This window comes from Indicator indicator, chromosome 18 (assembly GCF_027791375.1).
Source record: "Indicator indicator isolate 239-I01 chromosome 18, UM_Iind_1.1, whole genome shotgun sequence".
Lineage (NCBI taxonomy): Eukaryota > Metazoa > Chordata > Aves > Piciformes > Indicatoridae > Indicator > Indicator indicator.
The window spans coordinates 21,381,303-21,405,127 of record NC_072027.1 but is presented as its reverse complement, the minus strand read 5'-3'; the positions used below and the strand labels follow the sequence as shown (position 1 = coordinate 21,405,127).

Here is a 23,825-nt window from a genome sequence, read left to right as displayed (position 1 = left end):
GCAGAAACTGCTGTTTGCAAGTTGTGTTACTATCTTGACTTGAGGTAATGTAATATGCTGTAGCTATTGACAGATCAAAAACAAAAAGAGGGAAAGCTCAATGTAAACATGGCCTGAAGTGCAGAAGAAACCCCAGAGCCCCTCGGCAGGGCAGGCTGGATGCCTTGGGCCAGTCTCTGGAGAGCTTTGGGAGAGGTTTGAGGAAGCAAACAATGTGGCACTTTTTGTTCTCTTCCTTTAGCTTCTTAAAGTAAATAGGTTTATGGCTCACAATGTTCAGCTGAGTAAAAGTTACCCTTGTTGTGGCCTACATAAGGCTTGTTTTGGACTGCTTCAAGTGCTGCTAATCCTAGTCTCTGTGCGGCTCCAGTGCTACCAGGCTGTTTGAACAGGTCCTGCTACCCACCAGAGATGCTGCCAGTGTGCTCCAGCCCAGCTGCTTCCCAAACAGCTCCTGCTGCAGATCTGCCTCTGGGTGCAGGAGTACAACGGCATGTGGATTGTAAACTGCTGCTCCTGGAATGTATCCAGAAATAATCCTCCCAATATAAGATGCAGGATTTGTTTTGCTTTAAGGTATGTGCTCCATCGGCAGGGCGAGGGGAAATGGGTAGGTTGAAATATATTGAGAGTGACCTGATGTGCTGACTGACCACCCACCTGAAACCCACCCCAGGAGAAACTTCATCTCAGTGGTTCCAACTCCAAATGTTTTTGAAAGCTCTCTGGCTAAAGTGTGTGATCTGCTGAATGGGAAATCCAGAATCAGACTGAAAAATGTGAAACCGTTAGCCATGAATCATGGAATGGTTTGGGTTGGAAGGGAGCTCCAAAGCTCATCCAGTCCAAACCCTCTGCAGTCAGCAGGGACATCCTCCACTAGAGCAGGTTGCCCAGAGCCTTCTCCAGCCTCACCTTGAATATCTCCAGGGACAGGGCCCCAACCACCTCTCTGGACAACCTGTGGCAGTGTTCTAGCAGCCTCCTGGTGCAGAACTTGTTTCTCACATCCAATCTACATCTGCTCTTCTCTCATTTCAAACTATATTAGTCCCTTGTCCTGTCCCTGCAGGCCTTTGGGAACAGTCCCTCTGCAGCCTTCTTTTAAGCCCCCTACAGGTACTGGAAGGTTACTATTAGTCTCCCCAGAGCGTTCTCTTCTCCAGGCTGAACAGCCCCAGCTCTGTCCTCCCAGCAGAGGTGCTCCAGCTCCCTGGTGATTTTTGTGGCCCTCAAAGGGTAGCAGTGCAAACTCTGAGGGAGGATTTTTCCTTTTTTTTTTTTTTTTTTTTTTTTTAAATCACTTGCTTGTCTTCTTTGGAAGGGTAATTAATCTAGGCTGACTAAAACTGGAATTTGTTGGGGTATAAGCAGTGCCTGTTATGATACACAAAGGATCAAAGGATCATAACAGGAGCATAAGCAGACCCTGGGAGAGTAGAAGGGGACTGTTTGGTGCACGCAGTTGTGCATAGCCAGCTCCTGTTCAATCAAGCTAGATTGCTTGGGATCAGCTCCTTGGAAGCCTCTCTTGCATTGGCTTTGAACAGTACTTAAAATGCAGTAATCCCCTGCTGAGTACGCTCAAAGCTTGAGCAGCAGTGCAAGTTCAGAATTAAAAAGCATCTTTAAATAGATAAGGGCATGACTGGGCTTAGCTCAACTGGTCTCCTGGAGGAGACTAATGAAAATGCTTGGTTCAGGGTGTTCCATGGTAACGGCTGTGCTGGGTTACAGCATAGCATGTCAGGGTTTTTTTAGGGGCACAGTAAATATGTGAAAATAAAGTTCTGGCTTTGTACACAGTTGATAGTTTTCAGTATCTTTATTGTTGAGATTTTACCAAATGCAATGGGAACCATAAACTGGAATTCTGATGAGCCTTTGTGTGAGCTGGCAGCCAGGCTGAATGGACTTTTAGATCTGCCATTTTTCATTATTCTGGCAAAACAGCACCTGTAAAATGCTCTCTCTGAAGTCAGGCAGAGGCATGTACCCCATTGTCGGGCAGGGGAAACACAAAGGCTTCCCTGGTATCCCACCAGGTTCCTGTAGCGAGCTGCCTGGGGCTCAAGTGGGAAGAGTTGCTGTACAAGCTGGTGGAGGAGCCCCATGCTCTGCTGTGTGGCTCCTTCCCTCTGGCTTTCATTCTTTAATACAAACAAGCTCTTGCACCAGCAAGCTGTGCAGGAGAAACCCTTGAACTGTGTTCCCTAAGCAGAACAGGAGGAGGAAAGAGTGCTCATGTCTGGGCCAGGTGCCTGGCCCTGAGGGCTTCAGAGGCAAAGGCTGAAGCTGGGTGCAGTGGGCAGGAACTGGAAAGAGGGGTTCCTAATGGAAAAGCTGAGCTGTAAGCATCACTGCTGCTCCACCTTTAATAACTTTAATGACTTGGATGTCATGATGAAGATTGGTGTGTGCTGAACAAACATCTCCATAACCTCATTCGTTAAGAGAGGGATCTTTCAGTGCCTGATATGTCCTGAAGTCAAGTAAACAGCGGATTTTGGTGCAAACAGGCTGGGCTATGGAATTACTGACAGCGTCTGGCCAGCACTGTGGGTGTGTGCCTGTGACACAAAGGAGCAGACAGATGATGCAGCTGACAGCATTGCTGACCTGCCTGGCTAGGGCCTGAAGACGTTACTGACCAGGGCATGAGGGAGTGCTGTGTAAACACTGCCCAAAGGGGCACCAGGGATAGAAATCTGTAATAGGGAAGAGAACGCTTCAGAAAGCAGTGAGTTTCAAGGAGAAGAGAAACCACGTTTTCTGCCTTAGGGAAACAAATCCCAATGTGGAGCTAGTTGAGAGAGGAAAATAGAACCCAGTGGAAATATTTAGAGTGGGGTTTCTCTTTCAGTTCCCTTGTGCTCTATTTTTGTTTCTTGTGTTGCACTGGAGAAGCATCAGCCACTGTGAGCCTGGAGTACAAAGGTGCAGCCGGTTACCAGATGCTGTTGGTGTTAGCAGCCCAGGTTTGACTGGACAAGGCTGGCCTTGAGCACCCCACACCTATGTAGCTTTCTATTCTAATTTTCTTTGGTTTGAATTTTTACTTCCGGCTACGGACCCCTGAAAAATGGTGAAGTATCCAGAACAGGGCAGGTCCTGCCCCTTTTCAAGCAGCTATTCCTCTTGAAGTGGTGGCCAATGGACATAAGCTGGGCTTATCCCTTCTGACCCACATATTTCTGGTGTTATTTAACAGCAGGGAAAAGTTGCTGTGTGAGGTGGTGATTGTTACTAAGCTTTGTAGATGCTACTGTGGTGCTGAACATTTGTTCTGCATCATTGTTTGATGTTTTTGCTAGCATGGCTGTGGGGTTTGACAGAACTGCTGGTGTGGTGCTTTGCTGAGAGAAGGTGCACACAAGTGAACTTGCTTGTCTGGAAGAGGATTTGGTTTGCTGCTTGTGTTCTGGGGACTATGAAGATGTAAAAGCCATCCCAGTTCAATGGATGAACTCTTGGAGCTTGAAGTCTCCTGTGGTGGACTCCAGCAGTGTGGTCTGTGGAGGTAGCTCTTTGGTGCTGATGTGCACCATGGGTTTGCTATTAGTCATGTCATCTGCCAAGCTCAGCAGGGCAGAAAGTGCCTCCTCAGCTCTCTGATGTGGTAACTCTAGTACAGGGGCAGCTCTCAGCTGGTGGTGTACCTCCAGGCAGTGAATGAAGTTCACAAACTTACTCAGGGAACTACTAAGTGCTCAGAACCTCCCATGGCTCTTTCATGAGCTTAAAAACTTGTAAATAAATTAACCATGTTGAAGTAAAACCAGACAGCAGAGGAAAAAAAAAAGAAAGAAAAATATCCTCCAGTTGGTGTTTTGCTTTGAATAATTGGGAGAATGAAACCCAGAGTAAATTTGACCTTGGGTTTGTTGCAAGTACCCTGCAGCACCTCTTACCCAATGAGCAGAATCAGCTTCTGCTTTTCCCAGGTGCTGCCATAAACTACATTATTTCCTTAGGTAAAAGCTTTAACTGAGATCTCCATAGCTAGAAGCTGAAAACACTGATGAATGTTTTGAGTCCTTCTGTTGTAAAGTGAAGGCAGAGTTGTAAGCAGGTAGCTGTGGCTGGGGATTTATAGCTTCGGTTTCCAAAACCCTTTGACAGCTTCTGTGGCAGCACCTCTGTGCTGAGGGCTTGATGGGCTTCTGTCAGGGAACTTAAATGGGTGGCTTGAAGTTGGCATTGGTGAAGACCTTCTGAAGGATGCTGCTGGCCAAGTCAGAGACTCCTGGGGCAATGTGTGAATGGGCACAGGGCCCAGCCCACTCCTTGATGCAGCTGGGGTGGCTGTGTTTGTGCCCCACTGCCCACAGGAGTCTCCTCAGCGCTAACTTGGGCCCTCCAGTTTTAATTTGCTGTCGCAGGTCTGCCAGAGCACTGCAGGAACATGGCAGGGAGGATGCTTTCCCCAGTGACTGCTGTTGGCATTTGCAGAACAGCAGTGGAGCCAGCCACTTATTTGTTCAGAGGCTTTAGTGCCCATGGTGGCTCTCAGCTGGCTGGGGTCGCTTCGTGCTTCTACCCCAGCAGGGACCTTCCCAGCTGCAGCATGGGGAACACAGATTAAGCTGTGTTGTTATTTAACTTTGTTTCTTGGACATTGATGAAACCAAAATGATGAATCTTGCTGTACAGTTTGGGGAAGCAAATTAAGAAGGATTCCATTCTTCTTTGCTGCCCTCACAAAAAAAGGAAACAATTAAGGAAATGTTCCTAAACACAGGCTCAGGAAAGCTGTGACGTAGGAAAGGGCTGATGACTTTGCTGAGGGCATCTTGCAGTTTTGATTTTTCACTAATGGCAGCTACTGCAGAAGCAAGGCAAAGTTTTAGCCTTCACCCCAAAATCTCCAGGGGATGTGTGTGTGAAGGCTGCTGTTTGTTCCTTCTGGTGACCCTGAAAAGTATCTCCTGCCTGGCTGGATCCAGAGGCTTTGCATTTCATAGCAATGTACATAACTTCTTTTTCCTGGAAGTGTGGTCATGGTTTTGATTTCACAAGACAGCAAACCCCACGTTTTATTTCAGAAGCCTGATGTGTGTTGAAACCTGAGAACATTACCACTGTGTGAAAGTGGATTGTAGGGGCACTTAATGGAAAGGGGGAGACTGAGGGGACAGAGTACAAGTGAGTTGTGCCACCAAGAACAGGAGCAGGTACAAAGCAAAGATGACCCCACTAGGAAACATGAGGTAAGGCTGTGAAGAAAGGAGGAGAGATTTGAGAAGATGGCAATGGGAAATATGCAGCGAAAGTTACTGTAGAGAGGGAGATGAAGCAGAACAAGGGAGCGGGGTGGGAGGAAGAGGAGGAAGCAGTTGTGGAGTGCAGCTACTGGAGGCACTGAAGAGAATTTTAATTGCCAACCTGTGCCAGTGACCCTTGGTTCTGCTCCCTTGTGTTTCAGGAATGCACATGGCAAATAGTGTTCCTCTGGGCTGCTGTGCTGCTGCTGCAGAGCCTGCTGGCTCTCAAGCCAAGGCAGATCCCTGCTCAGGTTTCCCAGGCCCTGAGCAGGCATGTTAATAATGTCATTTGTCACGGGAGGTGGCATTGCAAGCTGACTGCAAATTTTTATGTAGCAGACAGGGAATGCACTCTGATTATGCCCTGTCTAAAGCTGCTCATTTTAACTGTTCCAGCATGAGCTCTTGTCACCTGGCAGGAAGATATTGACCCTCACTGATGCTGGAGGGAGACCTTGACCTCATTGGTATGACCCATGGAGACTCCTTCTAAATCCCCTGGGGGACTTTCTAAGTAGGGAAGGGATGAATCTGTGGCTTGTACATTCTTTATGTCTGGAAGGATGAAAAACAATCATGGAGGGTTCCTAAAATTCATTTGGACTTAGTTGTCCTTTACCTCTTTGTGGGATGCCAGTGCCATGTGCTGCAGAGCTGCTTTGGATGCTAGTGCTCCTTCAGAGGCTGTTCTGAGCAAGTGGGGCAGCTTTTTGCACGCACAATTAAGATATTATGGATGAATCTTTCAAATCCCTTTGGCAAGTGAAAAACAGAACACATGAAAAACAGTAGCTGCAGTTTCAGTTAGAAGCAACCACCACACCCCCTACAGCAAACCATTCTGAATGGAGAAAGCATGGGAGTCTTGGAGGTCAGTGTGAACTAAAACCAAGCCCTGAGCAATGGGAGATGTGAAAGCTCAAGTCAGGGCAGGTGTGCCATGGTTCTGTGTGTCTGGTGGAAGCTACTGGCTCTCTATCATTTAGCCACAAAAGTTTGGGTTGGAAGAGACCTTTACAGACCACCCAGTCCAACACCCTCCCACCTTGCCCTGCCATGTGCAGGGGCATCTTCTAGATCAGGTTGCTCAAAGCCCTGTTCAGCCTGACCTTGAACAAAGGTGGAGCATCCACAGCTCTTCTGGGCAGCGTGTTCCAGGGTCTCACCACAACATTTGTTCCTTGTGCCCAGCCTAGCCCTGCCCTCTGCCAGTTTGAAACTGTTGCCCCTTGCCCTGGAACTATAGGCCCTGGCACAAAGTCTCTCTCCATCTTCCTTTTATATGCAGAAACGCTTCAGTAAGGTCTCCTCTGGAGCCTTTTCTTCTCCTGGCTGGACAACTCCAACTCTCTCAGCCTCTGTTTGTGGAAAGCTTGGGTTTTATTGTGCAGATTTGTTTAGCTTGTGGACACTAAAATGCTAATGAATGGCTCCGAGTCCTGGAAAGAGGCTTCCCTCTCTAACTGCCATCAACTGATTGAGATCCTTTTAAAGGGATGAGAGTCTCCCTGTGCTATCTGTGTGCAAGCCATGCCCACTCATCTGTGTGAGTCATCCTAGCAATTCTTCTGCCTCGGCCCAAATGGCTGCAAGTTGAGGGTGAGCTCACTGTGGTTCAGTTCTGCATACAGCTGGGTGTACAGTAGGTGTTAAAAAATATTCAACAGTTGTCTATGTCTTCTTTTTTTTGCTGGCAGGTTTATTCTTCAGTCCAAAGGAGTGATTCATAACCAGCTCTTAGAAAAACAGAGAATAGCTGAAGAGAAAATTAAGGAATTAGAGGTAAGTTTTTGTCAGGGAATTGTGACAAAAGTAGACCATGGGAGGTCAACAAGATTCTGTTTGCTGCATCCCTCCTTTTCATTTGGTACTTTGCATCCTGAAGGATTGCAAGTAGGTGAAATGTAGAACCTCTTACAAGTAACCTACAAGTAGTTCCTGTCACTTGTTTTCTTTGCTAGATCTACAACCCCAGCAGGGACCACTTGGTTGCTTTGTGTCCTGATGTGAAAAATGGTGAGGGATTCAAATGATATCAACAGGAGCAAAAGTATGTTTGTGTGGTTATATGCAGCAGGTAGATGATGTGAAGCTTTGCCAGTGCTGTGGATTTTGCAAGTTTACTCTGGCTCAGGACAATTGCACAAATTCATGGAGGAGAAATCCATTGAGAATTACCAAACATGTAGCAATGGCATCCTGCTCAGGAAGTCCCTGAGCTAAAAATGTCTGGAGGCTGGGAAAATATGAAGAGGAAGTAGCATATGAAGCATTGCCCTAGGCATGTATTTGTGGCTGCTGTTGAAGACCCTGTCTAAGGGGAGATGGGATGTTGTGGTCAGAGCACTTTGTGTTGTGTTTGATTGGAGTATTCAAGGCAGAGAGGAATATCTAGAAATGGTGTGTGTGCAAGCTCCAGTGTGCCAACACATTAGCTAGTGGGGCTTGCCCGTCTTCTAGTGCCTACATGTACAGTGAACAGGTCTTTGGAGAAGATGCTCAAAATGTTCTTCCCCAAGGCCATCAGCATATTTAATGACCCTAAAATGCAACTGATATGAAGCCCTTTTCCTTAGTTCTAGGGAAAGGACAGAGAAACAGCTTGACATAACTCAGTCTTGGCTTTATCTCATTTGTTAGTGTTTTGGAGAAGGTGAGTGTGGAGACAGCTAGGCAGGGAGAAGAAGGAATAGGAAGTCGGTGCTCAAACCCACTTGGGCCTGTGCAGTTCTGTCTCTATCTCCTGCTTACAGTAAAGCAGAAGAGAGTTTGTGGGGTTTTTGTAATTCCTTCTTAAAATTCAGCTTGCCTGGGCAGCTGTGGGGAAAGCAGTCACCATGGATTGTGGTGCCGAGAGTGTTCTCTGGGCCAGGTACTGAGGGGCTCCTGTCCTGGACAACTTTTTCTGCACCCAGCAGAGAAGTCTCCATGAATAGGCTGCATTCTTAAGGTGGTGTTAATGGAGACAAGGCACAGGTTTTTGTATGGCTGTATGATAAAAATGATTGCATCCTAGCTACTCTGGAGCCATCCCAGGTGCCAGTGGCTTTGTGCAAAGGCAGCCCTGCAGCTGGGCTTGGAGAGCTCCATAGCAGCATGTCTGGGTTTGGAAGCGGTTGGAGCGTGGCTGGCAACCTCAGTTACAGCCTGCCTGTCAGGTCCCCTACTGCCAGCTCCCTTGGGCTGTGGTCAGCTTTGTGGCTACTGTGCCCTGCAGCTGTGCATCTCGGTTTCTTCCTGTTCCTGGTGGGGAATGATCTTGCCTCCTGAAGCCTCTGATTGCTGAGTTGAGCAGAATGAATGGAATTCCCCCCAAATTATAACCCTTGCTGTTCTTGCACAAAGGCCAAAGCTGGTTGCTTTGCAGATGTGTTTTTCTGCTTCCTTACTCCCTGTTGTGTGAGTCCCAGGTCATTGCCACTGAACTGGAGGTCCCAGTGAAAGAGACTTCTCCAAAGGTGGTAGGAGTGGAAAGGTGGCTGCCACATGGCTTGGTTTTTCTTTCTAACCAGCATAGGTAAGGCTCAGATTGCCAAAACTGCCAGCAGTTTAAGTGAACATTCAGAGGCAGCTTCTCACTGTTCTGCTTCCAGCTGGCTGGCAGTTTTGTGGAAAAGGATTTTCCTTAAGCTTGGGTTTCCCAGGGAAGAGGACAAGCTTTTAGACTGACAACTGCTAGAAACTGAGATTTCAGGGGAAGTACCTGAGTCCAAGTCAGAGTAGGGGATTTTGATGTCCTGAAAACAAATTGTGAGGGAAGCAGGAAAGAATGTGAAACTTTGACCTTGTGCTTCCACTGCATAGTTGTAAAATAAATATCAAACCAAGACAGGCTGAAACTTCCCTCCACCTGTCATTAGAACTGGAAGGGTTTCAGTCCTTAGGTTTATATTTTACATTCTTAACAACCATGGTGCTTACCTGACTTTCTCACTTTGTGTAGATGATTAGAGCTGATCAGGGGCACCTCCCAGTATCCATCCCTATGGCTGCACTCTGGTTACTCCTGGGGGGTGAGCTTGAGCCAGTTAGGCCTTGCTGTCAGGATGCTCTTGCCAAGGTATTGTGAAATGTGTGTGTTTGATACAAGTTTGAATCTGAGGAATGCTCTCACTGCTTGCTTGGTGCTGTTTGCAGAGAACCACAGCACAGAGCACTGGGTTCACTGTAAATGCAGTCAGCTGCTTAGCAAGGAGGGCTCCTGAGTGCTGACTGTGCAGATCTGGACTTTCACCTGCTTCAGAGATGTGAGCTGGGTTTCCTGCCATTCACTGCTCTCACAGTGCACTTTGAAAACCGTGAGGGCTTTTGCATCTGTAGTGAAAGTTGCTCTTCTCCCTCCTCTGCCAGTCTCCACAGAAGAGCACCATTGCTGTTATCTTTGCCTCACTCCCCTCTCTTTACTTCCCCTGCTGTTGAAGTGGTGCATTGAGGGGAGACCACCTTACTGTCTGCAGCTGTGTGGGAGGAGATTGGAGCAAGGTGGGGCTTGGTCTCTTCTCCCTAATAACAAGCGACAGTACAAGAGAAAATGGCCTCAAGCTGCACCAGAAGAGGTTTAGGTTGGACATTAGAAGGAACTTCTTGACTGAAAGGGTTCTTGGACACTGGCACAGGCACAGGTTGAATCCCTATCACTGGAGGGGTTTCAAAGAGGCAGAGATGTGGTGCTGAGGTCTGTGGTTTAGCATTAGGCTTGGTGAAGTTAGGTAATGGTTGGACTGGGTGATCTTAAAGGCTCCCTCCTGTAGTGCCAGAGGAGGTGGCTGGTCAGCAGCAGCGATTGGATTTTTCCAGTACTGATACTATCAGATTCTTGTTGTGCTTCACAGTCAGAGGGGTATGTGTTCATCTATTTTGAAAGCATTCTAAAGGGATGAGCACAGACTCTTTTTAGCTCAGCAATGTTTGTACAGTATTAGGATAAAAACCAAGTAATGTTTTTCTTCCCTTATTTTTTAAGGAAACCCGATCTGTGAGTGGTGGAACAATGCTTTGTGTCAGGAAGTGTTATCCACCTCTATTGTGGGGCTGGATGGATTCCCTTTTTAAATGGGGCATTTTCAAAAGAACAAGCTCTGTGATGTTACAAAGACATGGAAAATTGATTCTTGGTCAGGGGTGGGGAAAGTGATTACTGTGGTGTGCTCTCTGATCCTATCTGATAGCCTGGCTCTCCACTGCTATATTCAGCACATTTGGTTGTCGGGCGTTGGCAGCCCAAATGGCTAAAAATAACAAATAACGAGGAGGCTCTGCTGGGCAGCTCTGTCCACCCTGTGCCACTGAACTTGGCTGCATCATGAAAGGGGGAAAAAGCAGCCTGCAGCTTCTGACTGAATTGGGGTTTGGTTTTAAACCCTGACAAGAAGATTGCTGTGTGTTTGTTTCCCAGGCAGTTCTTTTACATGTGCATGGGAGGCTGAAAGTTGGCTGCTGGTTGCTTTCTTTTCTGTCTGCTTGGAGCAGGAAATCTGAGCAGGAAAGCTATACCAAAGTGCTTGATTTCTAGCTCAGGAATTCCTTATGTGAGCCCTAAAATTCTGTGTTCATTTGCCCTGTCAGACACGGAGAATTTCTTTGCTCTCATTCATGGTGGACACCCTGTGGCTTGGATGGTACTGCAGGGCTCCTTCCTGGTCAGTGTAAGCAGTGTCTGCATTGCCGTGCCTCATGGTGACCAGACACCAGAGGTAACAACAGACTTCTTCCCTGGTGCTGCCTGGGCACAAGCTGGCTTGTGCTGCAGCTTCCATTCTTCTAATCTTCTTTCTCTGGGAGTTTAAAGTGGCTTTGCTGCAGCCCTGAGATGTAGTGGCGGTACCCCCCTTCTCCAGGAGTCCACCAGGGCATCTCTGGTGGTTGCCACAGCTGCTTTTGTACCCTGCGGGAGCAAAAATTTAAGCAAGCAAGGTGTGGCTGGGGAGAAGTGCTTGAGCCTGGGAGTTGGTGTCCTCTGAGCAGGTATGGCTGGGGTGGACCTGCTTGGTGCAGCTGCGTGCCCCTGACATGCTCCTGTGGCAGCTCTGAGCATCCCTTTGGCTTTGACACTGAAGGTGGCAGTGTGGAGGCCAACCCTGAGGGTGCCTATAAGGATGTAAAAACAAATCTCTTGAGTTTTGTGGTGAACCCTGCAGGCCACTGAGCAGATGTCAAAAGGTAGCAGCTGTGAAGCTGTTCCCAAGAGACCATTTTCTTCCTGAAATTTACAGTGCAGGAGCTCATCCCATGGTTAGCTCCAGGAACGTGCTTTCTAAACAACCAGGGGCAAAAAGGAATGCTGCTGCTTGCTTTGGAGAGGAACAGCCACAAGAACAGCCCTGTGTGCTGTAGCCTGCAGCAGGCTTTGCTCTGGCTGAATGTGCTGTTCTCCTGTTCTGGGCTGGCAGGCAGGCATGTACCCAGGACACAGTGTGAAGGAGATGCTGGCACAGAAGCTGCCCCTTCTTTGTGTGTGCATAGACAAGGCTGGTCCCTGGCCTGCTTTCAGCCCTGTCGGCTTTATGGGCTGGTTGGTGTGCCCTTAGGCAGGCCAGTGTGCTCCGGTTGATGTTCTTCCTTTTGGAGCCAAGCCAGAACCAGCCAAGCCTGGGGCCTTGGCTGCCATTGTTTGCAAACGTACAGAACTCCTCTGGCATGGGTTGTGCAGGTTTGGGGCATTGCTGGGGAGCAGACTGATTTTGATTTTCTTAATTCACCTGCTCTGAAAGGTGGGGTGTTGCAGGGTGCCTTGGTTCGGGGCTTTTTTGTGTTTGGGTTTTCTGTTTGATTGATTGGGGTTTTTTTTCCTATTTGTTTTCCCTTCTTCCCCTCTGGCTTTACTGTATCTGATGTTTGGGAATTTGGAGTGGTGATATCTCCTCCTCTTGCACCTGAATCCCACACTGCAGTTTCATTAACTCTGGCCATTTCCAGATGTTGCCTGCACTCACAATGGATGCTTCTGGAAGGTCACTCATTCCTGGAGCTGGTGATCTCCCTCTGTTTGCTGTGGAGGGAGGATGACAGTTTATGTGGGGCCAGGTGGAATATGGAAGTGAAGCTAAAATGCAGGATTAACATTTGGCCTAGCATGAATCCATGCAAGGAGGAAACTGTGGAGACTCCAGGGATTGTGGAGGTTGGTGTGAAGGTGAGCTGCAGAGCCTCAGCTCACTCCTGTGAGGACCAGGCCAGGCAATAACCTTCATCTGACATGATTTCTGGGTGTCTGAGGCAGCTGCAGGTGTCTGGGCACAGACATTTGGACTTGCCGATATCAGTTCCTGGGAAGTACTTTTTATCTTGTTGTGTTGGCTTCTGTCATCCAGGCCTGAGTCTGTGCCTTCACTGAGGACTTGCTCCTGCTTTTCAGGCTGTAGAGCTGGAGGCTTAGCTTGCTTTTTGAGGACCTGGGTGGTCCAGCTGCCTGCCTAATCTTGCTGTCAGCTGGGCAGCATCCACAGGCACAGCCTGCATGGGCAGAGCTATCAGCCCTGCTATACCCTCCATGGAGATGCCTGTTTTGAAGGGAGTAGCCAAGGCTCATTTATTCCTCTTTTCTTCTTGGAGATATGGCTGTCTGACAGGGAGGAGAGGCTGCATTCTCATTCCTGAGTTTTGAAATGAAAAATGCTCTGAACAAGAACAAAAAGAAGCTTTAAAATGCTGGGCAGGTTGAGAATGTACAAAACAATTCTTTGTGGAGAAGCCCTCTGACATTGGACTGGGGCCATACACATTTTAAGGGAAATCCAGGGGGAAGTGGGGCATAGCACTGCTCTAGCTCTTTCTGTCCCCTAAACCAACTCTCTTGGTGTCAACATGAATAACAGGTCTCACTGCTTGCTTCCAGGGCAGTGAGGAGTGAATGACTTCACTAATTTCCTTATGTTTAAAGCCTCCCAGTCTGCCTTAACGTGGTTTGTCACAGCAAAAGAACTGCATTCTTGCAGCCCAACTTAACCTGTGTTTGATGCTGTTTCTTTTGTGCAGATGGCATCACCTCCCATACAAAGGGAGGGTGGTTGTGTAAGGCACCTTGAAAGGGAACAAATGCTCTTCAGTAAACACAGGAAAAGGAGGTGTATTTTTTTGAAGCACTGGTTCTGATTTGTTAGATAAAGATCAAATACAAATACGTTCTGCTTGGAAAATTGCATAAGAAGCTTGCCCCGTGTTAAATAGAGCACAAGTCACTGGTTGCAAAACATGACCTGCTGATCTTTGAGGTACAGAAAGGAGAAATCACATCTAAGAGGGGATTCCCAGCTCGCTGAAAGGTTCTCCTACTGGACTAGGCCTGGGATGGCTTCTAAAAACTTCTACACCTCATGACATTGTTGTGAAGAGTGGTTGTGGCTAATGCTGCTCTTGGTGGCAGGAGGTGTTTTTAGAACAGCAAGTGGCAGGGGGATGCCTTTGCCAACCTGGATCTTTCATTTGGGGTAATCATTCACTGCAACAAGTTTTCAGACTCTGTTTTTTGTGAGCAACAGCTTAATTAGTAGCTCTTTGTGAGTCTTCCCTGCACTGCAGACTGCAAAGTAGGCACACAAACTAGCTGAGAGGGTAAAGACTTGAAGGGAGAACTGGAATTTGATGACTCTTTATTTTCACTATTCCTACCTTTATTTTTGGGTGGATAATTGTAGATTTTAACAGCAGGAGAATATTTAATGTGGGTGTTGATTGCTTCCTTTTAAATCCTTCAGAAGCTAGGTGCTTTCAAAGTAAATGTATCCCAGAACTCATTTTAGGAGGGTTTTTTGGGGGGTCTGTGCTGATGTTATTTATTTGTTCACTTATTTCAATCTAATGGAAAAAGCATTTCAGGCAGACTTTGACATTCCTTTTGCATTCCTTTGTAATTCAGAGGAAGGTGGAATCCCCATCATGCATTAATAAAAAAACACTTCTGCTGCCCTGTCTCAATGATTTTGTCTATCTAGGGCCTACATTTAGTCGTCTGGGTCTGAACACATTGCTCGTTTTCTCTGATTAGCATTAGGCTGCTCTTATGATTACATTGAAATAATTTTAACACAAAGCTGGTAGATAAGTCTGTCTTTGTAATTTTAAACCAGGGTCTGATTCATTATCAAAGCTCTCCTTTGTGCTTGGTTGCAGAAGTATCCAAAGCAACCAGCAAGCTGGATGTGGGTCCCTCTCCAAATTCCTCCTGCCATGAGTAATAGTTTAGTCACAGCCCAGTGCTGCTGTCCTTGCCTTAGTCACCAGGCCCTGCAGTTGCCCCTGACTGCCCTTCATGCCAGCGGTTCCGGGGAGGGGGATTATCTGTGCCTGATAAACCTCTGTCCTGCCCCCATCTCCTCCATCTGGCCTGGGGAGAACAGGAAATGATTATTTGGAAAGCGTGCCCCTGCCTGCAGGAGCCCTGCCCCAGCCCTGAGTCAGCTTGGCAAAGCCACACCTTGCTGGCAGGTATGTGGGGAGGCCCTCAGCTCTCTGCTTCGCTCCCCTCCTCCCTCTGCAAACCTGCTGCCTGCCAGGCAGCAAGTTCAGGGGTGTCTGGAGTAGGGGGAGCGTGGTTAGCTGGGGGTTGAGTTCCAGTTGCTGAGGCTTTGCTGTAGTTTTCTCTTTACAATGGCCTTGTTTGGTCAGGACCGCAGGAGATGAAAGGTGTGGGATGACTCTGCAGAAGTCGCATTGCTAGGAGGTGTTCTGATGATCCCTGCTGGCTTGGCAGGGCCACAGAAACCCAAGCACCACATGAGGGAACTTACCACATGTTAGAAGAGGCAGTTCAGTGAGAGGCTTCTGCCAATGCAGCCCAGGGGAGTGTTTGCACTTGGGTGAGCTTCCCCTTCCCCCTGTTTGACCTGGCTCTGTTGTTGGCAGGGCTGGCTAGGATGCAGTGTCTGACCTGTAGCTCTGGATTGATCACACATTGCTGCTGCCATCTGTTGAAAGGTTCCAGGCAGGATTTTGTGGTAGCTGCCATCAGACTGGGGTGCAGGAGTTCACAGGAGTAATCCCTCACTTCCCAGCTGCAGAGAGCAGCTGTCCTCACCCCTCTGGAATGGGCTGTCCTATGGTAGCAGGTACATGCAGTGTGTTCTCAGCAGGGCTGGGGACTGGGGACAGGAAGACTGCTCTGCAGCATCTTTTCCTGCCAATTACCCTGCCCCTTCTTCTCTTGAAGATTGCCTTCCTTGGTACCAAGCGTGGCAGGTGCTTTTCTACATGATCTTCAGAGTGTGCTTCTCAGGGTTTCAGGGCATTGGTAAGGATGGGAAGCCCTGCTGGTTGTGCTGTAGGTGGGATTGATACACAGTGAAGGGGGTTTTGCACCCTGCGTTCTTTAGGCAGGTGCTTGTAAAGATCCTCCAGAGTTGGCAAGTTGTCCTGATTTACTCCCAGCTGGCAACTAAGCCGCACCCTCACTCTTCCCTGGTAGGGTGGGAGAGAGTTGGAAGGGTAAAAGAAAACTCCTGAGTTGAGGAAAAGAGTTGAATGGGTGAAGCAAAAGCTGCATGGACAAGCACAGCCAAACAAGGAATTAATTCAGCACTGGCCACTGGCAGGCAGGTGTCAGCCATCCCCTGGAGAGCAAGGCTCCATCACCTCTTATGGTAGCTTGAGAAGACAAGCACCAGCACTCCAAATGTCATCCCCCTCTCCCCCCCTGCTTTCTCCTTTTGTCCTCAGCTTCATCTGCTGAGCATCATGTCCTATGGTCTGGAGTATCCCTTTGGCCAGTTGGGGTCAGCTGTCCCAGCTGTGTCCTCTCCCAGATGCTTGTGCACCCTCAGCCTGTTCAAAGGTGGATGGGGAGCAGAAGAGTCCTTGCTGCTGTGTAAGCTCTGCTCAGCTGGAGCCAGAACATCCCTGAGTTACCAACACTGTTTCTAGCCCAGATCCAAAACACAACCCCACACCAGCTGCTGTGAAGCAAATGAACTACCCCAGCCCAAAGCAGCACACAAGTGCACTTGGATGCTTGATGTCTTCTCTGCTCCACTCTGATCCAGATGGTTTTGAAGCAACAGAGACTCCCCATTACTCTGGAAAGAATGGCCAAGGGGAAACCCAGCTAGCTGAGTCATCACTTCTCTTAGGTAAATGGCATCATCGTGCAGTCAGCAGCTGTCAGCAGCAACTGGCTGGGTTCCCTTCCCAGCGCAGGTCACTCACTCTTGAGTAAACCCTGGGCAACTTCCTGAGAGCAACAGCTCTGCTTGGAAGGACTTGAAGTGTATCTAAATATTTGGTGGTTGCTGTAGCATGGCAATTCCCAGTGTGTACATATGCCATAGTATTGGACTGGGTGAGGACCAGTGCTGGGTGGATTCACCAGGGCGTAGGGGTGCCTGCAGACCCACCCCACCCATTGCTGGTGCCCACTAGTTCAGCTTCACCCAGAGCAGAGGCAGCTGGGTGCTGTTTAGCAGGTCCCCCTCCTTCCCATGTATGGATTCCAGATGAAATTCCCTTGAACGGGGAGCATGACCTAGGCACATCATCAGCCAACAGGCGCATTGTCAGCCCTGGCAGACTAGAATGTTTGTCTTTCCTGCACTGCCTGTGATGATGGCTTGGAGGGTGTGGGCATCTCCAGCCACCCTTGCGACAGGGCTGCTGCTGATGCCTGGCCCACCGCATTGTGATGGTTTTAAGACTGTCTTTTTAATTTTTCTTCACGAAGTTCAAGCAGAGAAAGTGAAAGAATGTAAATAAATCACTATTGGGTGTAAGAAAGAAAATAATGATTATTCTAAACACTTCCATTGGAGAGAGAGAAATGTTTAAGAATCTCTACTCAAAACAAGGTTGGGGAGTTAAGCAGTCTCAGCTTGCTGGGCTTCTGTCTGCCTGCTTCTTTTCTGGCTGAAGATAACACACTGACCTTGACAAGCTAAGTCTTAACAGACTCTCTGCTTCTTGACTCTTTGCCTTCTGCTAGGGGGGTCTGGGGGGAGTCCTTCTGGTTAGGGGGAGAGGCCACTTTGGGGAAGCAAAGGGGGCTTGGTTGTGCTTTTCTGTTGATTGTGTGTATTTGTAAATGTTGTGACTATTGTCTATTTGTACAGATTTGTTGCATTGCATCATAGATTGTAGTTTTGCTTGTAAATACAGCTTGCATTTGCTCCCAGACTGAGCTAGCCTGGCTATTGTTGGTGTGGGACAGGGATTTCAGCTCTCACACTGTTACACACATGATGCTTGCTTTGTTCTTGGGGGGCAGCTCTTTGCTTTGCTCTCAGAAAGGACCCTCCTCCCCAGAAGCCTGTGCTCCCAGCCCTGTCTTGAGATCTGCTGAACACTTTCCTGAGGATTGTGGCACAGAGCCCTTGAGGAATGTCAAAAATGCCCCTGCTTAACTTTGGGAGCTGCAGAAACTCAGCTGGCAGGTTCACAGAGCTGGTGTCACCATATGAGCTGTCTCAGGGCTCCTACTTGAGCCGCTGCAGCATGCCTGAAGCCTGCAGCATTCAAGGAGTGGCTTCCAGTGTGGCAGTGTGGTGGCAGCGCTGGGCAGCTGCTGGCCAGGCGTGTGGTGAGCCCTGGGCAGGGAAGTGTTCTCTGGGGGGAACCTGCCAGCTTGGTCTGTCCTCAGCAGCTGGATGTAAAGCAAGTTTGTAGTGAACAGAAGTCTGGAATGAGAAGGCTCATTCCAACTGCAGCTTCTTACTTGTCCTTGGAAGCGTTTTTGTCTCAGTGTAAGCATATTTGTGTTTGCAGGGCAGGGACTGAAGCTCTTTTTCTCTTGCTGAAGAGAGAGCAGTAGAATTTGAAGAGCAAAAGAACAAAGATTGAATGAGAAATGCTGCTTGAAGCAGGAAATTCCTCTGTGAGCACCAAGCAGCGTGGACAGTGGTGGCTGCTGGGATGGCTTCTTGTGGGCAGCAGCTCCAGGCAGGGCCCTGCAGACACGGCTCTGGCTAGGCCCTGACCAGCTCTCTGTGAAGGCAGAGGCACCTGAATCACAGTGCTGGGGCAATGTGGTGCTTTGATCGTGGAAAGCTCATCCAGAAGGGGCTGATGAAAGGATTTTTCTTGCTGTAAAATCTGCGGATGCTGGCTCTGTCATCTGCCAGGAATGTGAGCTCCAGGTACGTCACTGTGTCTGCAGCACAGCGCTAGCTCCACTGGCTGCATGATGCAAGGGGAAGAGGCTGAAGCAGGAGATGACTTCCCACCATGTCAGAAGGCCAGAAGCCACCTCTGTTAACCACAACTCCTTTTCTTCTCTGGATCTGAGCTGTAGTTGTGTTTGCATTAATCCAGGGTTTCCGCAGTCACTGCCAAAATCAAACAGTGCAGGGCTGTGTGGGGAACAAGGGCTGCGTGTGGCAGGGACTGCATGGGCACAGCTGTGGCACAGGACCATGGCAGGGATGTTGCTCTTGCCATCCCCACCAATGCCAGGGCACAGGCTTGCTCTGCAGTGCATGTCTGTGGGAAGCCTGGGCAGTGCGGGGTGCTTTGTGGGTGCTGCCACATGTAGGCTTTGGCTGAGAGCCAAAGAGCACCTCCAAGAGCTTTTGCCTCCAATGCAGGCACAGCAAAGAGGCAGGCAAGGCTGCCTGCAGCTGCCCAGTGCTGCCCAGCACAGCATCTTGGCAGAGGGCACTGCAGCCCACCATCCTTGCTGGGTCCCATACAAAGTACCTGCCCCGCCCTGCTCCTTGTGGGCAGGAGTGGCACTGGTGGTGCCCTCCTTGCCATGCCACGTGACTCTTTCCATGGGGCTCCAGGCTGCACAGCCATCCTTCCTCCTGGGGAAGGGCCCTGGGACATCCACCCAGCTGCATGTCAGGTGGGGCTGTGAGCACATGGGAGATGCCCTTCTGCTCTGCACAGCTGTGCTGAAACCACACACAGGTTAGACCCTTGCCCCACACACCTGGCTTAGGAAGGCTGCAGGAAGGCTTGGAAGTGGGGAAGGCTCCCAGACATCGGGAGAGGAGAGTAAGAACCTGGCTTGGTGGGATCAGGTGCAGGAGAGCCTCAGAGCCCAGCTTCAGAGCTGGGAGGTCCAGCCAGCCATGTCCAGCTGGTCTCTGCTGCCCAAAGAGGAGTCCTTGGCCACCTCTTCTCACCTTCTGTCTTGGTGCTGGCAGTCATTAGCAGGGCAAACCTACTGCAGAAAGCAGATTTAGGTGCCAGCATTTTCTTTGGGGTTGGTGTTCAGACAGATCAAGGCTGGGCTTTGTCTTGCTCCAGGCACTGCAGCCCTTTCTGCCTAGGGAAGGTGACTTGCTGGCAGTGGCCTTGGCTGCAAGGCCTCACAACGCTAGGGATGGGGAGCCAGCCTGCACTGGCTTCTCGGGGCATCTTCCGACGTTTTGCACCCTGCCAGCTGTCCTGCACCTGGTCTGGAGCTTGCGGTAGGTATGTTGGTTTCACATCCCAGTGCAGGTGGCAGTGCCCTGCAGTGCAGGGGCAGCCTGGGGCAGAAGGGAGATTGAGGGGCTGACACTGCAAGTAAGGAGACATATGAGAACTGGAGGGTGGTCTGTGGTGGCAACAAGTGAGGTGCAAGAGCTTGAGCTGTGCAGGAGCAGGACAAATGGCTTGGTTGCAGAGTGCATGCCAGGTGTGTTGCCCTCCTGGAAATCTGCAGCTACAGCTCCTGCTACCTTCCCACATGCCTTCAGCCATCCCCTGCTGCCCTTCTCCCTTCTGCGATGGAAGGGCAGGGCCTGCAGCCCCAGGTCCTTCATCCTTGAGTGGGAGTGACTGTGCGTGGTGCGTGGGAGGTGTTCCTGAGGCCCCTAGTGCTGCAGGCTGGCAGGGGCATGCCGGCTGCCCCACCCAAGGAGGTGCTCTGAGGCTGCTGCCTCAAGTGCCAGGAGTGCTCAGAAGTCTCAGCACCTTCAGCAGGTGCCTGAGGAACCAGCCCCTGGCCACAGCTGGAGCCCTGGGCTGGCAAACAGCCTCCTCCATGGTCATGCCACACTGGGGAGACAGCAGCACCTCCTGGCACTGCCCAGCCTCACTGCAGAGCAGGGCCCTTGTTTGTGAGCCATGAGCTTGGGCCTTCGTGGGAGCTGAGTGCCACCTTCACCCCTTTGCCTCCCCAATGCCAGTCTCCTTCCTTGGTGCTACCTTTAGGCTCTGTGGCTCAGCACTGATACCTCCTGTTGGTTTGGGCACCTGCCTTGTCTGGCCAGAGGCCTGCAGGAGCTGGTGAGGAGGTGGCTGGCACTGCTCCCTGGCACTGCTGGTGTGGGAAGTGGGTAGGAGCTCTGAATCCGCAGCTTGTAGGTTGTGCAGCCTCTGAAGTTTTCAGGGCCATTGTGCTGCTGTGTCCTGCTGGGCTCCTGACTGGTACATGCTGAAGATACTGGGGTGGAAGCAATAGCAGAGGCTGCAGAGAGCAGCAGCCTCTGATTTCATGAGGCACCAAAACCAGCAGTGCACTTTGGCTTTCACTGGAAACTTGCTGCTCTCTATACTTGCCTTGCACAGCCAACAGAGAATTATGAGCTGGACCTTGGGAGGAAACTAGGTAGCTCAGGGGGGATGAGCCAAAGCCTAGCAACCATGGGCTGGCCCAGACAGGGGTTAAGAGGGCTGCAAGTCATCAGCATGAATTCAGGGAGGCTTGGAGATGGGTTTGGGAGGCTGTGAGGTGTTTGTCCCACAAGGAGCAGATAACCACCAGTCTGGCAGATCTGGCTGGACTGGAACAGTCTCCAGGATGACTTCAGAGCTGTGCTGTCAGCCTGTCTCTGGGCTCTGGGAGCTGGTTTGACTGGGCAGCTTGCTCATGGCATAGCTCCCTGGGACACCACACTGGGGAGAGATGGAGTTTCCTGTCTAGACCCCAGTAATGGTGGGTAGGAGGGGTTTGTACACGAGTTGCTGCTCTTTCTCCTGTGATTACCAAAGCAGAAGCCAGGCCACAGTTGCTGTGGAGGGAACACCTCACATCTGTCCTGCAGCTTGGAAAATGCAGCCACCATCTGCTCCTTGCTCCCCCTTGACCTAGGCTGAGTCAGAGCAGGAGCCAGCTGCAGTGATGGCTCTGGCACTGCCTGCTGCCAGCCTGCAGCAGAGCTCAGCAAGTTTGCAGCTCCCCAGCTGCAGGTGCAGAGGTATCCTTGATGCTCAAGGGATGCTCCTTTAGTGATGAATGAATGAAGTCAGCTCTCCTGGTGCCAGGCTCCTCCAGGCAGCAGGGTGAGATGGAGCTCAGTCACATGCAGGACTCTGGCACCTGCCAGCCCCTGCAGCCTTCAGGCTCAATTCCCAAGCTGTGAGCCCCCTGGAAATCTCTCTGGGCAGTGCCAGAGCTCAGGGCACTGTGCGTCAGTGAGGGGCTGGCAGCGGGAGCCCATGTGGCTCCTCCTCTCCCTGTGCCCTCCTCAACAGCAGCTCTTGTGAGTGTGCCCAAGGACCATGGCAGAGCAACAAGCAGCCCTTTGCCCTGCCCACAGTCCAGGCTATCACTTGCAACCTTCACTGTGTAAACAAAAGCCCTCCAGCATGGAGAAATGGGGCTGGAAGAGATGTTCCCATGGCATGGACATCTGAGCTGAGCACACAGAAGTGTTGCTGCAGGTCCCCTGTGAGGGATCAGAGGGGGAGCGATGGCAGCAGGGCTGTGCCTTGTGTCAAGGAATTTTCCTTCAGCTGTGTGTCCCAGCTCCCTGTGGCTGCAGGGGGAGCTGTCAGAGGAACCTTACCCTGCCTGTTGCTGCCTGTTGCTACCTGTTGCCAGCTGACAGTGGTTGTGTCCTCTGGCTCACACACAGCTTGCTCCCATGGCTGCTTGCTGGAGGCCAGTTGCTTTTGCTGCAGCCTGCAACCATTGGTGCTGCGCTGTTCCAGCCCACTGGCAGCCATGGGAGCTCCCCAGAGCAGGGTTTTCACCCCTTCCTCAGCCCCCTGCATGGTGGAGCACTGCCAGGGAGCTGTGCTGTCCCCCTTGAGCTGACTTTAGTGGGCTTTGGAGGTCATTCACGGCATACTGTGCTCCTCTGCCTGTGCTGGGGAGGCCCTCAGTGGAGCCTACCAGCAGGATGCTCGGGGCTCAGGCCTGAACTCCTCTAATGTATTAATTTCACCAGGGATTGCTGGTCTGTAGCTTGGCCTGAGCTGTGCTGAGTGCCCCAGGCCTGTGGGAAGGTACCCAGTGCATGGCTGTAACCCCTACAAGGCAGTGGGAGCACTGTGCTCCAGCCTGGACTGGCTGAGAAGACCTTGTGAGGACAGCAACCCCCCAAGGGTCTCCCCATGGTCTTCCACAAACCCACCTCTGGAGAGTCTCCCCGAGGGTCCCCCCAGCACCTACAAAAGGCGTTTGCTGCAGTGCTCTCTTTGCTGCTACCCAAGCAGGAAGGGCCTCCTGCTGTGTGACAGCAATGCCTTCTGCAGGCCTGGTGTCACTGGGGCTGTTGTGTCTGTTGGTTGGAAACAGAGGAAATAGCCAAGAGCCAAGCCCTGATTTTTTCCAGTTGCCTCAGAGCACCCAGGCTAGCAGGAAAAAATGCTGCCTGCTGAATTCCTGGAGCTTTGGGATGCACAACTGTGGGCTGCTCCCCTGCCAAACTCAGCCTCATTAAAGGTGATGAAGGATATGATGCCAGGGAACTGCTGAAAGGAGGGTCTTGAGTTAGAGAATTAGCCCAGCGGGACCAAGAGCCTTTTCTGCCCAGATGCTGCTGGATTTTGCTGTTGTGGCTGTCAGAGGCCTCAGCATGTTCATTCCTCCCCAGGCAGGATTGGATTTCCTTTCCCTTCCTTACTGCAGTTACTGCATCTTGCTGGTTGCAGCCCTGCTGTTTCAGGCAGCCCCAGGAGCTCTGAGGTTTCAGAGGAAACAAAATTCAAAGGCTGTGTAAACACTGCCCAAGCTAAATATTAATGCGTGCAGGGTGTCTTCAGAAATGAACAACCTCTGGCCTCACTTCGAGACATCTGCAGTTGTGTGTGACCTCAGCAGGCTGCTTGCAACTCTGCTCTCAGCCTGCTGACAGTGCCAGGGTGGACTTTAACTCTCCTCTGGGTTCTCTGCCTTGCAGCAGAAGAAGTCATACCTGGAGCGGAGCGTGAAGGAAGCAGAAGACAACATCCGGGAAATGCTGATGGCCCGCAGGGCGCAGTAGCTGTGCTGTTCTTCCAGATCTCCCACAACACCTTTGGGTGGCTTTGGGCAGCTTTGCTTCTCGATGCTGCAGCAACGTCAATAAAACCCTGTTGAGAAGCCCAAGCTCATCTCCTCCCTCCTTGGCATCTCACAGTGGTTGCTCTCCCCGCAAGGGTCTGATGGAGAAGGGGCTGTGTGGGAGGGGGGGGATTGTTCAGGAAGCCTGCTGCACAGCAGCCACAGACTTTGGGCTCCAGAGGAGCCTGTGCAGCACTGGGCACCAGGGCAGGCTGGCTGCTTCTGCTGGAGCAGAGCTGCTGAAAGTGGGGCAGGTGAAGAGGTAGGCTGGACAGGTGGGGCCAGGCTGGGCTGGCAATCACGGGCAGGCCCATGATGGTCATTTTTCTGTCTGGGCAATGAAAGGCCCTGGTTCCCTCCTCCACATGGGCTTGGTAGAACTCCAGTGCAACAGTAAGGTCGTGGAGGGGAAGTGCTGCCCTGTGCTTTCGTGCCTGCAGTGC

The 23,825-nt window shown here is 50.6% G+C and overlaps 1 protein-coding gene across 2 annotated transcripts in view; it reads left to right on the top strand.

Annotated features, from left to right (window-relative positions):
* PFDN1 (prefoldin subunit 1) overlaps positions 1–23,420 on the top strand; it is a 32,069-nt gene extending 8,649 nt beyond the window's left edge. For both annotated transcript variants that reach the window (XM_054389208.1, XM_054389207.1), the window contains exons 3-4: positions 6,962–7,046; positions 23,240–23,420. In XM_054389208.1, coding sequence (XP_054245183.1) covers positions 6,962–7,046; positions 23,240–23,323 — 169 coding nt within the window. In that variant the 3' untranslated portion in view covers positions 23,324–23,420. The remainder of the gene's footprint in view (positions 1–6,961; positions 7,047–23,239) is intronic.
* Positions 23,421–23,825: the final 405 nt, after the last annotated feature.